General features: G+C 37.9%; 1 protein-coding gene across 1 annotated transcript; it reads right to left on the reverse strand.

The window, feature by feature from the left end:
- Positions 1-6,404: 6,404 nt before the first annotated feature.
- On the reverse strand, positions 6,405-7,239 carry Trs33 (trafficking protein particle complex subunit Trs33). Its single transcript, XM_089240716.1, has one exon. It carries the CDS (start codon positions 7,125-7,127, stop codon positions 6,651-6,653), a length of 477 nt encoding a protein of 158 aa, XP_089096842.1. The 5' UTR covers positions 7,128-7,239; the 3' UTR covers positions 6,405-6,650.
- Between the last annotated feature and the right edge of the window lie 5,555 nt (positions 7,240-12,794).

Below are 12,794 nucleotides of genomic sequence, written 5' to 3' on the forward strand. Positions count from 1 at the left end.
AAATCAGGGAATGAGCTGGTTGTGGGAGTATTGGAGTGTGATGTTTTGACAGGTAGTCTGACACCACGAGGGACCTGTGTGCTTGAGATTATCGTGATGGAGCACTCACAACTCGGCCTTTCAAAGATCTGGTTGCTTGCTTCTCACCGAATCATGCAGATGCTTTACTCACAGGTCCCTCCTGGTGTCAGATTGCCTGTTAAAACATCACATTACAATACTTCAACAACCAGCTTATTTCCCTGATCTCGCCCTATGTGACTTTTTCCTGAGAGAATTTTCACAAAGAGCAAAAATTCTCAGATTCCAAAGAGGTGCAACAACGAAGGCATTGGATGATGTGGTAAAGAGAGGCTTGCAATCCGCATTCAAATCATTGAGCAATGGTAAAAATGCATAATTGCACGAATAAACAGGATCTATCTGTACTCATTCTTCTGTAATGAAATAAGTTCCCAAACTTTTTGAGCATAGTAACATTTTGTTTCAATATAGTAGCCAGTTCGCACAGCTATACAATTTGATTCATGCATTATTTCTCCCACGATATATGTGAAGACAAATCAATAATTTATCAAGTAGAAGATCCAAGTTTGTTATTTTTGGTTTTTCCAAGGATAATTTAAAAAATATATATGTATAAAATATTGTTTCCATGCATTTTGAAATAACATAATTTTTTGTTATTGGTGGTAAAGAATATTCTTCTCTGGCATAAAAAAAGGTTAAAGTTTTTAGCTTGTGATTGTCTCCATCGGCCAGGAAAATATTTATTCAATCGAATTTCTCTAAAACCCGATATAGTTCAATTTTTTTCACTGCGCAGAATCCTCTCACAATTTTCCGTCCGCATGTCGTGGTTCTCATTTATTATAATTTTTGCCAAATGCACAAAAAAATATTTTGCATGTTCAATTTAATTTTTTTAAATGAAAAAACAATTGAATGTAACGTTTTTTTTGTACCTTTTATATGACCTCCTACCATGTATTTTTTTTGCTTCTGTGAATGTTACTTTTCTTTTTTTAATGATAAAAGAAATTAATAAATAAGTAATGCATTGTTCAGTTGGTAGATTGTGTTCTTTCCCCCTCCCCTTAATTCTCAATCGGAGAAATTTTCTATGATGATTTGATTAGGGAATGCTTCATTGTATATTTGGTTTGATTTTTATAGAATTTTGTCCAGCTTGGTTTTTGGGCCCTTCGCAAAATTCCGGATCTGAAAAACGGGCAGCTCACAAAATACAAATTACAGTAGAGTTTCGATAATTCAAGATATATGGGAACAAGACCACCTCGAATTATCCAAAAGGTTTTTAACAACTGGCTGTTGCAAAGATGAATTTTTGGTAAGAGAAAATTCAACTGATTCAATTTCTTTCCAAAAATTCATCTTCGCACAACAGCCAGTTGTTAAAAACCTGTATGTCATCCTTGTATAAGTCGCCATCTGGTGGCAGCATCAGCAATTGTGAGCTTGGCCTGAGTCAGATCTGGCCGTCCATGTACGGTCCTGTTCATTTCATACAAGCTTCAAGGAAAGATTGAGAGATTCATTGCCTTTGTGGTCTAGGGCGTTCACCAGGAAAGTGAAAGGACATGGGTTCGATTCCCCACAAAAAGGCAGTTGAATTCTCTTTCCAAAAATTCATCTTCGCAATAGCCAGTTTTTGAACAACCTTCGTACCTACCTAATCTCGTCTCTTTTGCCTTTAATTCATTGCACAACTGCCAAGATCTTTGGCCTTTTTATGAGCGAGACTGACAAAGGACCGAATTTGATTTTTTCTTTTTGTAAACTATGAATTTACTATGGGGGGGGGGGGAGACCAATGAAAAGTTCTAACGTAAAAGACTGCTGAGGAACCCAGTGATCAAGAACCCTTCAGTTCCTCCCTTAAGGGGTCTCGTACCTTTTACCATGGTGAAAAACATGTTCTTAGGCTGGGATTACTCTGTATAAGTTTGATAAAATCCCTTTTATAAAACTTGAAAAATCCAACCAATAAAGCTCATGATTACATTCGAGTAAATACAACTAATAATTTTACTGGTTGCATTTTTCAAATTTTATAAAGTAACTTTCAGAAAACTTTTATACTGTAATCCTGGCCTAATAGAAATAAAGTGAACCCTAAAGAAGACGGAACATCAAAAACCTGCAATTATTTTTCGTTCCCGACAGGTTTCTGTTTTATAACGGTGCACGTAAAAATATATGCAGTGGTTTATTTCTGTCATTTGTGAAACTTAAATTTTGAGAATATCACCTTTACTTACTATAAACCAACGAGTATCAAACAGAGACATGCATATTATTACAGTTGACACTCGATATAACGGCCCCTTTGCCCCATCGAAAATGCACATTATATTGGAAGGGCTGTTATATCAAAAGCAAAACATAAATGATAGTCGTTCTATGAAAACATTTGAGATTTATCCTACCGGTCGTCGGAATGGTTGCATCTACTGTATATTGAGTTTTCCCATCTTTTTCAAATATCTATATATTTAAAATTTCATACTTAATGCACTAATAGGTAAAATTCAATATAAAACATTCTCCTGAATCAAGGAAACAGTTATTTTCCGGATATTATGCAGAGGCAAGCTCGGAAAGAAAAGTCATCACGTCTCCGCCGGGACTCGAACCCAGGCCCTCTTGCATACCGGGCAAGCATGCTACCATCTACAGCACTGGAGACACATGACTCTGCCTTCCTAATTTCACACACTGTGTCATGAGGCGCTGAAGTAAGAGGCTTACTTCAGTGCCTCATGGCATAATATCCGGAAAATAACTGTTTCCTTGATATCTCTGGCTGAGGAAGAAGCCATCTATATCTCTCTAAATTCTCCTGAATAGCAGCAAAATGAACACTTACTTTTGTGAAATGTGAAAAATTTTTAATATTCAAAAATAAAAAAGTTAGAGATTGCGCGCCTTTAAAAAAATAGTGACGAGATCAACAACCGTAACGTTTTCGGAAAAAAGATTATATGTCTCTAACACTTAAATTTTGTCTTTCTCTTGCTCCTATAACCTCAATTTTTGTGTTTAAATCAAAGACACTTCTTGTGATTGGTTGCCATCTCTACACTGAATAAAATACATGATATCGCTAAATTGTGAACAATATTATAACTTGATATTCTGCTGTCCGAACTAGTTTAAATGGAAATTAACATTTTACCAAGAAACAGGAGTGCTTTCTAACAAAAGCCTCCATGAAGTATATTGTCTGAGGCATTCATGGCCGGCGTTCAATGACTTGCAAGCTGTTTTGAGGCTATTAGGGCATGGTCTAAGGAATTTTCTTCCTAACATTTTACCCGCATCTCTGTGGAAGACATATCTTCTGAGGTTAAACTGGCATACGTCCGTGGGTGTACCCAGTGAGGGGCAAAGGGGGCAGCTGCCTCCCAAGTTTCCCTCACAAAAATGGAGGGGAGATTAGTAGAACTTAACTTCTACTTACAAAAAGACAAAAACATGCGCTTGGCCAAAAATTCCTGTTTCAGTAGGTTTTTTTTTTAAATTGAAAAATTGACTATATATAAACGTGTCTTCTGTTTTTTCACCTCAAAAAGGTTTCCCATAATTGAAAAAGCATTGGCTATCCACTAGACCAGGTTTGGCCAACAACTGGCCCATGAAGTGATTTTGTACAGCCCGCGACAAGGTAAAAGTAGTTAAAAAATTAAATTTGTGATCTCTATATTTGAACTATCGGTTCCAACAGCTGATTTCTTGATTAACACAAACTTATTTCTAGTGACGAAATTAATTTAATAACTAAATAATTCAATTAATAATGGAGTGGCTCATACACCGAAGTTGCACCACTGATACGGACTGCTACACTATAGCTGACCATTATGTTGGCCCACGAACAGAAGTTGGCCACCCCTGCACTAGACTATTTTTCTATTCCGTTCAAGACAGGTTTTACTGTATCTCATTTAAAATATTATTTAACCATTGATTTCAAATTTTTTTACACAAATTCTTGATTGTATGTGCTATCCTATATAAGCTGGTATAAAGTTACATACCTCAGAGATACTTAATTTTCGTAAATTTAAAAACAATGCATTAGAAACAGCTTGTGAGCATGATATCAATGTAATTGAATGAAAATCGATTCAAAACGAAGGACGCTGTTCAGTTCATGAAATGCTGAGATTTCATTGACATTGACTCAATCTTATTTCAAATTAAATTATAAAATTTGAAGTAAAATTTTGAAATTTAATTTTAAATGAAATTGAGTCAATGAACTTCATGATCTGAACAGTGCCCTCTATTTTGAATTGACTTTTATTCAATTACATTGATGTCATGCTATTTTATCATGTTCGCAAGCTGTTTTTAATGGGTTTCGTTTTTGAAAATTTACAAAAATTAAGTATCCAAGGTATGTAAAACTTTATGCCCGCTTAGATAGCACACAATCAAGAACCTGTGTCAGGGTTTCCCGACTTTTTAACAATTGTAGCAATTTGGCTAATCAGATGGAAAAAGTTGTAGCCAAATGAGAGAGCACCTTAGCCAAATTGATGCACCATACAAAATGTGGATTCCAGTTCAAGATGGAAAAATAATTGAAAATGCAAATCGTGTACAAATGAAAATTGTTGCGTAAAAAAATACCTTAATTCTCAAGAATTCACTGAGATTTTTTTGCGGCCCATATATAATTCAAAAGAATTTTCTAAATTGATTTGTTTCCTACTGGGACCATTAACAGAAACAGTTATTTTTGTTACATTTATTTTGTTTGGCAATGGTGTTTTAATGAGGTTCATGATACTGAGGGGAGGACTATCGTCAAGTAAAGGGTTCAAGCAATAGGTAATTTTTTGCATGTAGGCTGTTAGAGGGTGAGTCAACTAGTCGCACTTCTAGACTAGGTTGATCGTCCCTATCAACCCCCTCCTCTGGAACCATACCAAAAGTAGCTGGACATTGCGATCGGCCAACAAAAATTTCATTTTCGCAAATGGCCGATGACCAAATGGACACTTGTGATTCGATCTTTTATTATATTTGCCAAATGAAATATTTTTCTACAATGGAACCTCTTGATAACGGACACCAGAGGTTCCATTTTAGTTGATTTTTACGATAACGAACATGAGTGTATGTTACAGGGGAGTATCAAACATTGTCCATTAAAAGGGAGTGTTCATCAATTGGTAGTAAAATACAGGATTATATGTGTGTTCAAAATGATGTGCAGTATTTTAAAATACTATAATGTAAACTCATTTTTAAACATACGCTTATCAGAACAGGTTTGAAATTAAGGAAAATTCAACTCAATCAAAGAAAACTCATATTCAACTTCCCCTTTACTTTTGCTATAACTAAAAGACTTCTCAGCAAGAAAATGTATTTTGCATCCTTGAGTATGTGAAAACAGAATTTGTAATTTTAGTTCAACGTGTGTTTTGGAAAATATATATATGGTCCTATTGAAAAAAAACATTCATAAGTGGTATCAATACTTTGAAGAAACAGGCTGTCTTTGCGAAGGCAAAAGTATAGGGAGGAGATGTTTATATGTGCAGCTCAAAGAAATCAATGAACGTAGCGAGTCAGGACCAGGGGCTTCCCTGAACAAGTGTGTGTCGCATATTGAGAAAACGATTGCAAATGAAACCTTACAGATAGCAGATGATTCAAGCTTTTGTTTCCAACAGACAAGCAAAGGTGATTGAATTTTTTAAGAAACATACAGGAAAAATGTGAAAATTATGATTTTTTTGATCCGTCCCGTATTCAGCGATGAGACAACTTTCCATTTTAGCAGTAAACCATGACAAGGTACACATCTGGGGACCTTCTCTTTCTTTCAAACCGAGCACAACTCAGGTCTATCTCCATGTGTACCCAAGTCTGAGCGCATATCTAGCGTTGCATCTGATTTTTTTTTAAATGCTACCATCTATATTTCAAAAGTGAAGTGATTGAATATTTGTACTGTTTGTAGGGCTGTTGGTCTCTGTAGAGAGACATTTTAATGGGGAGATCGGCTCGAATTTGCACCTCCAAGTTGAGAACCACAGAAAACCAACTTCAATCGGCCACCAGCCACCATGGTGAGGGTAGGGTGAGAATCCAGGTCCCCCGCAATGCGAGTCCGTCACTATCACCACCATAGCAGCGCAACTAGGAGACTTTCTTTCCACCCAGAGCACAACTCCAGTCTATCGCCATGGGGAATTCACTACTGATTAAGTGGTGCCGGAAGTTTGAGTGCACAATTCTACTTTCCTGTCATATCAACACCCAGTCAATAACTGAAGGTGGGGGGGGGGACCTCATAAACTCCCCAAGTTGGCATTCACATTGCTTACGGAATCATAGCTGTAATCACGAAAAATCAAATCTCGTAAGAAACAAAACCATTTTTATTCACAAAGGCATGGCGTAATTTAGTATTTTGAGTCTTAGGAGGTAAACACAAATCTCATAGTAAATACGAATCTAATTTTTTTCACATATATATATATAAATCAACACATAATAGTTTCGTAAACTATTATGCTAAATAATGCATCATATAGGAGCAATTTACAACATACTCGAACAGTTCATATATACACACATTTATAAGTGGATAGCGCTGTTGTTCAAAATCAAACTCTCTGAGCAGTGACTTGGAACCTACAATTTGGCGGCGACGACACGTCGGCAGTCACGACAGCGATAATCCCCAAATTAGCCAAAGCGCCACGGACGAGACCGCACGTGAAAGCCAAATAAATAGGCGAACTGCTCAGGAACTGGCTGCTGTTTGTGACTTTGGTGAGGAAACGGAACCCGTTGTCGTAGATGACGTAGACGTCCTGGTTGTTGGTACGGAGGCTGTTGACCTCTTTCTTGAAGACGCAAGACCAGAACTCCTTGCAGATGAACTTCATGACGTCCAGTTCGTCTTTGAATCTCGACCAGTCTTTGGTGAGTCTTTCGACCAGTCGGAAACCCGTCGAAAAACCGATCTGCTCCAACTCCGAGACGTTCACTTCCTTGCCACCGCCTTCTTTATTAGCCTTCACGAGGTAACTGTACACGAGTTCGGTGTGCAAGAGATCGAATAAGACTTCGTCTGCCATCGCGATCGAAAGAAAATCAATTCTCTACGACACCTTATACAGAAATCTATCGCAGTACTATTAAATAGTCAATCTGAGCAATGATGGAAACTTGTTTACACGAGAGACTCACGGCAACGTCAGAGTTGCCAGGTCCTTAAAAAATTTCCAGCCAAAATCCTCTTCAAAAGTAGCCAAAAAGTAGCCCAAAATATTAGAGCTTGTGCTGCCATCTATGAAGCAACGATCGAGCTACAGTTTGATGATATTCTAGCCTGCAACGATGTTGCTTATAGCTTTTCTTGTGTTTTTATAGTCAGTAACTCCCCCCCCACCCCCCACCCAACTTTTCACTTTTTCGTAAAAAATATGTTTTTTTTACCGAATAAATTGATTTCTTTGAAAAGTTGCGAAAGTCAGGGCTACACATTCTCTCTCCTGGAAAAACGGCCAAGAGATGGCCTGGAGTCGGGCCGTTTTCAAAACATCATGGACCCCCGGGCAAATTGATTTTGCTCAGCTCTCTATCCAGACTGCGAATGCCTCCTTACCAATTCACATGCTTAATCTCGCAAATCTTAACCATATCTCATTCTTTATCCCTCCCCCGCCCTTCATTCAAGGCCTCCGTGACGTGCCTGGGTTGGCCCATGCGTCAAGACGGCACTGCCTCAAATTGTGCATAGGTGCCTACGAAATTTGGTACAATGATTTTAAAAATTAGGTATGGGTCCCAGACCAGATTTTTCACAGTCTATATAGTAAACAAAAATTTAAGAACTCTTCTGGGTTCCTGGCAGGGCCGTTTTAAGAGCATCATGGGCCCCGAGAGTCAAGTGATTTTTCTGATGCCCTACATGGAAAATCCCCTAAAAATACAACTGCCTCTCGTTTTTCTGAGGCCCTCGGGCCATGCCCAGCTGGGCTCATGCGTTAAGACAGAACTAGTGCCTGGGCACTAGTTCTTGAGCCCTGCCACGCTAGCTCCACGCTTGTGGAGGCTACGGTTTCTTTCACAGGCTTCTGTGGTCTATATACTATGTTTCCCAACCGTCGGGCCGGAACAACACCTATAGAAGAAGGCGTCCGCGCGAAGATCGTGACGTCACTGAAGTCTTCCATTTCCCTTATAGTTATTGGATATACTCATGGCCCCCACAAGGGATGGGCTGACAAGGCTCCAGCCCTGGGACCCAGAGCAATTTTCACAATTTTTTTTTGCTTTTTCACGCTATAAATTCATCATGAAGGGGCCCCGTGAAAGTCTGCTCAGGGGCACGCAAAAGATCAGAGCCTAGGGCCCTGCTTCAGGATGTGGGGCCTTGGATATACTACTTCCCTTATACTACATTGGATATATTATAACCGACCGGCCGCGGTATCATAAAGATTGAAAACCACTGATCTAGAGCCTAGGACAGTTTCTCAAGTTTTTGTGTTATGGCCCCTTCAATTATTGGATGGCAAAGGCATTATGGTTGAAGTTCTGGCTTTCCATATTTGGCCGAGATGCCCTCCACCCCTTCTGCCTTGTCAGGAAGAAAACACAACATGAGGTTGGGGACTGATGTGAAAAAGAAAAACTTTTTTGCTCGCGCAAGCAAAGAAAAATAAAGGAAAATAGGGAGAAATTAGCCATAAACACAATTTTGGAAAAACCGCCCAAGAAACCGCCACCCGCCAAAGCCAAAAATTTCCCGCCGAACCGTTTTCAAACCAGCCCAATTTGGCGGGAAAACCGCCAATCTGGCAACTCTGGGCAACGTTGAACATATAGTAACGCGCATGCGTAAATAAGACATGAAGAAAAGAGATGACCATACGTCCTGTATTTTCCGGGACAGTTCCGGTTTTTTCTTTTTTCTGGCCATCCCGACTTTTTGGCAAAAATGTCTAGTTTTTTACCGTTTTTTACATGACGCTTACTTAGATTTTTATTCCTTATCGAAGATTGAAATTATTTTTCAACTCATAAATTATATTATGATAATTACAACAATAAATGAGAGCTTTAATCACCCACATTCGTCTTGTTGAACGGTTTATTTCGTGGAATTCATTTTTATCCACTGCAATTTGTAGTAACGCTTCGTTTCACGTTATTGCGATTTTTCTGTGATTTCAGCAACATTTCTTTGTGCACTGTTGGCGTTCTTGGTATTTTTACCAAGTTTTACGTTCCCGTATTTTTCCGTATTTAGAATTCCAATTTCCCATATTTCTCTCGAGAAAATATGGTCAGCCTATGAAGAAGGCATGTGCTTTCTGCTTTAATATTCGGCAGCTTATCGCCAAAAGACAGGACGGATTTGTTATTATCCATGGAGGAAAGAAAATTGAAGCCGTTGTGGCAACCCTATGGGCTGACAAGTAAGCCCAAACAACCAAGAGCAGATACCTTCTGCTCTAGAAGGTATTGAAACAACCCGCTCTTTTCCCTATACTTAACATGTGTTTTGCCGGATCGAATTCTCTTAAAATATTAATATCTAAATAAATTTAAGCACCATGACTGTTTAATGCGTCTTCAGGTAATCTACATGATCCAATGATGGGGAAAGATAAAAGTTTAGCCTTGTATAAGGGGTTTTTATATTTTTAATTTATTTTTGAAACGGGAAGATCACTTTTCACTCTCGACTCGTCATAAGTTTTTAGTTCAGTGCTTCAATTTATTTTAAAAATTTCATGCCTCACATTAATGTCTATGGGAATATGATTAATTAAAATAATATGAAGCTCCAATAAAATGCAATTTTCACAATTTTTTTCTTTTAACCGTTTATCTTGCTTTTTTGTTTCGTTCATCATTATGATAGATCCGGGACATTTCGAAAGTGTTTCAGGCCCGTGGGCGCTCGCCTTAAGCTTTACATGAGGAATTTTGATTTCTGAATCAGTTCTGAGGTGTTCGAGCACCTTCCGACAGGGCCGTAGATAGGATTTTTGCCACCCGGGGCAAACATGATTCAGCCGTCCGGGGCAAACAGCATTTTGCCGCCCCCGTATTTCAAAGTACTGGAAGTGCTTGAGCTTCCTCCGCCACTGTGTATTTATGGTTTTGCTGCCTGTAGGCTTTACAAATTTCGCCACCCTTCTTCCGTTCCACTCTCATATTCTTGAATACGTATTACTGGAAATATATGCCGCCCATCCGAACTTTCCGCTATGTAGATGTATTGAGAAAAAAATATTAAAAAAATAAAAACTTTTTTTACGAGCCGCGATAAGTCATCTCTCTGGCCTATAGTATTTAGAAAAATAATCTGGGCTGTTTTTTTTCCCCTCTTCATTTTGTACCTATTACTTATCTTTCAAAGTGGTATGTGTACGAAAATTTGACAAAAAAGTTTCGAATTGAATTTGAAATCTAAAATTGTATCTGTGTTCGAGTTTTTGCCTGGAATGGAGAAATATTTCTATAATATTTTAATATAAACAGCTGAAAGGCATTATGTATGCTAATGTTTTGCATATATAATGTTTTTCACAAAATAAAAAGTCAGATTTTTTCAAACACCGCTTGTTTAAGTATCTTTAAACATTGTCTTTCTCTCAGCACTGAGGTGTTACATACTTTGGCATAATATTTTTTAAATTAAAATCCCGAGAAGAAATTTTGTGGCACAAGATATGGGTAAATTTTGGTTATTTTTGTAAAAGGTTCCATGTTGTTGAAGCTAATATTTGAAAACAAATAACAACTAAAATTGTAAAAGCTCTCGTTCAATTGTATAATATATCCAAAGAATTTAAGAAAAAAAAATCGAGTTCCTAAAGTGAATAGTAAATTTTTAAATGATTTTTAAAAACGGGGATGTTTCTCATAGGAAAGCATGGGAAGCCACGGTTTGTTTGGGCTTACTTGGTCCCTTTAATAGAGCGATCACTGGCTTCATCTGGCTACCCAGATTCCCCGTGCTTTCTCAACGGAGGCGCTGGTCGCGTCACCTCCTGTTATTCTTTCCTCCATGGTTATTATCGATCCGATTGATAAAGATCAATAATCGATAATTAATTTACGCCATCTGCTGGGTGCTAGCATATAGGAAAGAATAACTGGTCTTTCCTCCATGTGTTGCTAATGACAATGTTGGAGCCAAGTTTTGCTTATAGCTCAGAGGTTGGCGCCAATTAAGTCATCGAAAAAGTTGCAACCTTTTATGGATAATCATGGGCATTCAGAAGTGTTCAATTCCCGCGAGCCCCCGAAGATTGGAATTTAAATACATTGATCATATTTCAAGCTACAAAAATTAAAAGCGCCTCAATCCTTGTCCGACTCTGTTCTAGTGACTAACGCTTAGAAATTCTAAGTTTTTATATTTTTGACATTATCAGCCAATCAGAATGAGGCTAATGTGACGTTATAGAAACATCACCGTATGTGTAAAGCGTACCTCCTGCTGTTACGTTTGGCAACTTATCGCCAAACACCAGCGTCTATTAACGATTTCGCTTTTATTTTGTCATTACGTCTCGTTTGCTCACACGATAATAAATTACAATGATATAATTTAACTATAATACTATAACGATCATAATAATAATGATATATATTATATAATAATAATTATATTGACATGCAATAAATACAGTGGCTTGCCGAAACACAATTTCTATGTTTGGTTTTCTAATGAATCTATTAGCATTATGAATCAATAAATGATAGCAGGGCCCAGCTTCGCTGGGCGCTCGCTTCGCGAGCCGTTACTATTGTCAACTTGATGCAACTGAACCACATTTGGATTAAATCAGAAAAAAAATGAAAACATTTTTTAGTGATTCAATAAACGATAACTTATTATACGGGGGTGCCCCCCCCCACATCGTATCGCCAAGTTCGCTGTTTGGGAACACACCCCCCCCCTCCCACTCATTCCCGTGCATCTGACAATTGGTGGTGAATTATAATATAATAAATCATATTTATCCCGTGCAACGGTTAAAAGAAAAAATTAAATGTAATAAGAAATTAAACTTTTCAAACGAAGATGTTAGAAAAATAAATTGGATGACTATGAAGGGACTCGAACTCATAACCTTCGTTGTGAGCGTCCCGTGAACTTCCCACTGCATCAATCCTGGTTGCCGAACTGAAGTTAAATTTAGAATATCCATTATTAAATGTCTCTAGGGAATATGGTGGCGCCAAATGGATCAAAAGCTACGGTAGCCTCGCGGGCTACTGTGACGTTTCTATGACGTCACAGTTGCTTGACTCTGATTGGCTGGTAATGTCAAGATCATCAGAATTTCTAAGCGCTACAGTTCTAGTGTCGAATTTGATTGGACGTGCGTGATCATAGACGTAAAATCAGGATTTTCTTCCTTGTAACCTTTTTCATGTGGCTTTGGCGCAATTTTTTTTTTCAAGAAACTGTGACGTCATAGAAACGTCACAGTAGACCGCGAGGCTACCGTAACTTTTGATCCATTTGGCGCCACCATATTTCCTAGCGACATTTAATAATGGATATTTTAAATTTTATTTCAGTTCGGCAACCAGGATTGATGCAGTGGGAAGTTCACGGGATGCTTAAAACGAAGGTTATGAGTTCGAGTCCCTTCATAAAAATCCAATTTTTTTTTTTTTTTCTAGCATCTTCGTTTGAAAAGTTTAGTTTCTTATCACATTTAATTTTTTCTTTTAACCGTTGCACGGGATAAACATGATTTATTATATTA

This window comes from Pholcus phalangioides, unplaced genomic scaffold (genome assembly GCF_987345545.1).
Source record: "Pholcus phalangioides strain wild (caught in Gottingen) unplaced genomic scaffold, Ppha-v1.0 ptg000013l_1, whole genome shotgun sequence".
Classification (NCBI taxonomy): Eukaryota; Metazoa; Arthropoda; class Arachnida; order Araneae; family Pholcidae; genus Pholcus; species Pholcus phalangioides.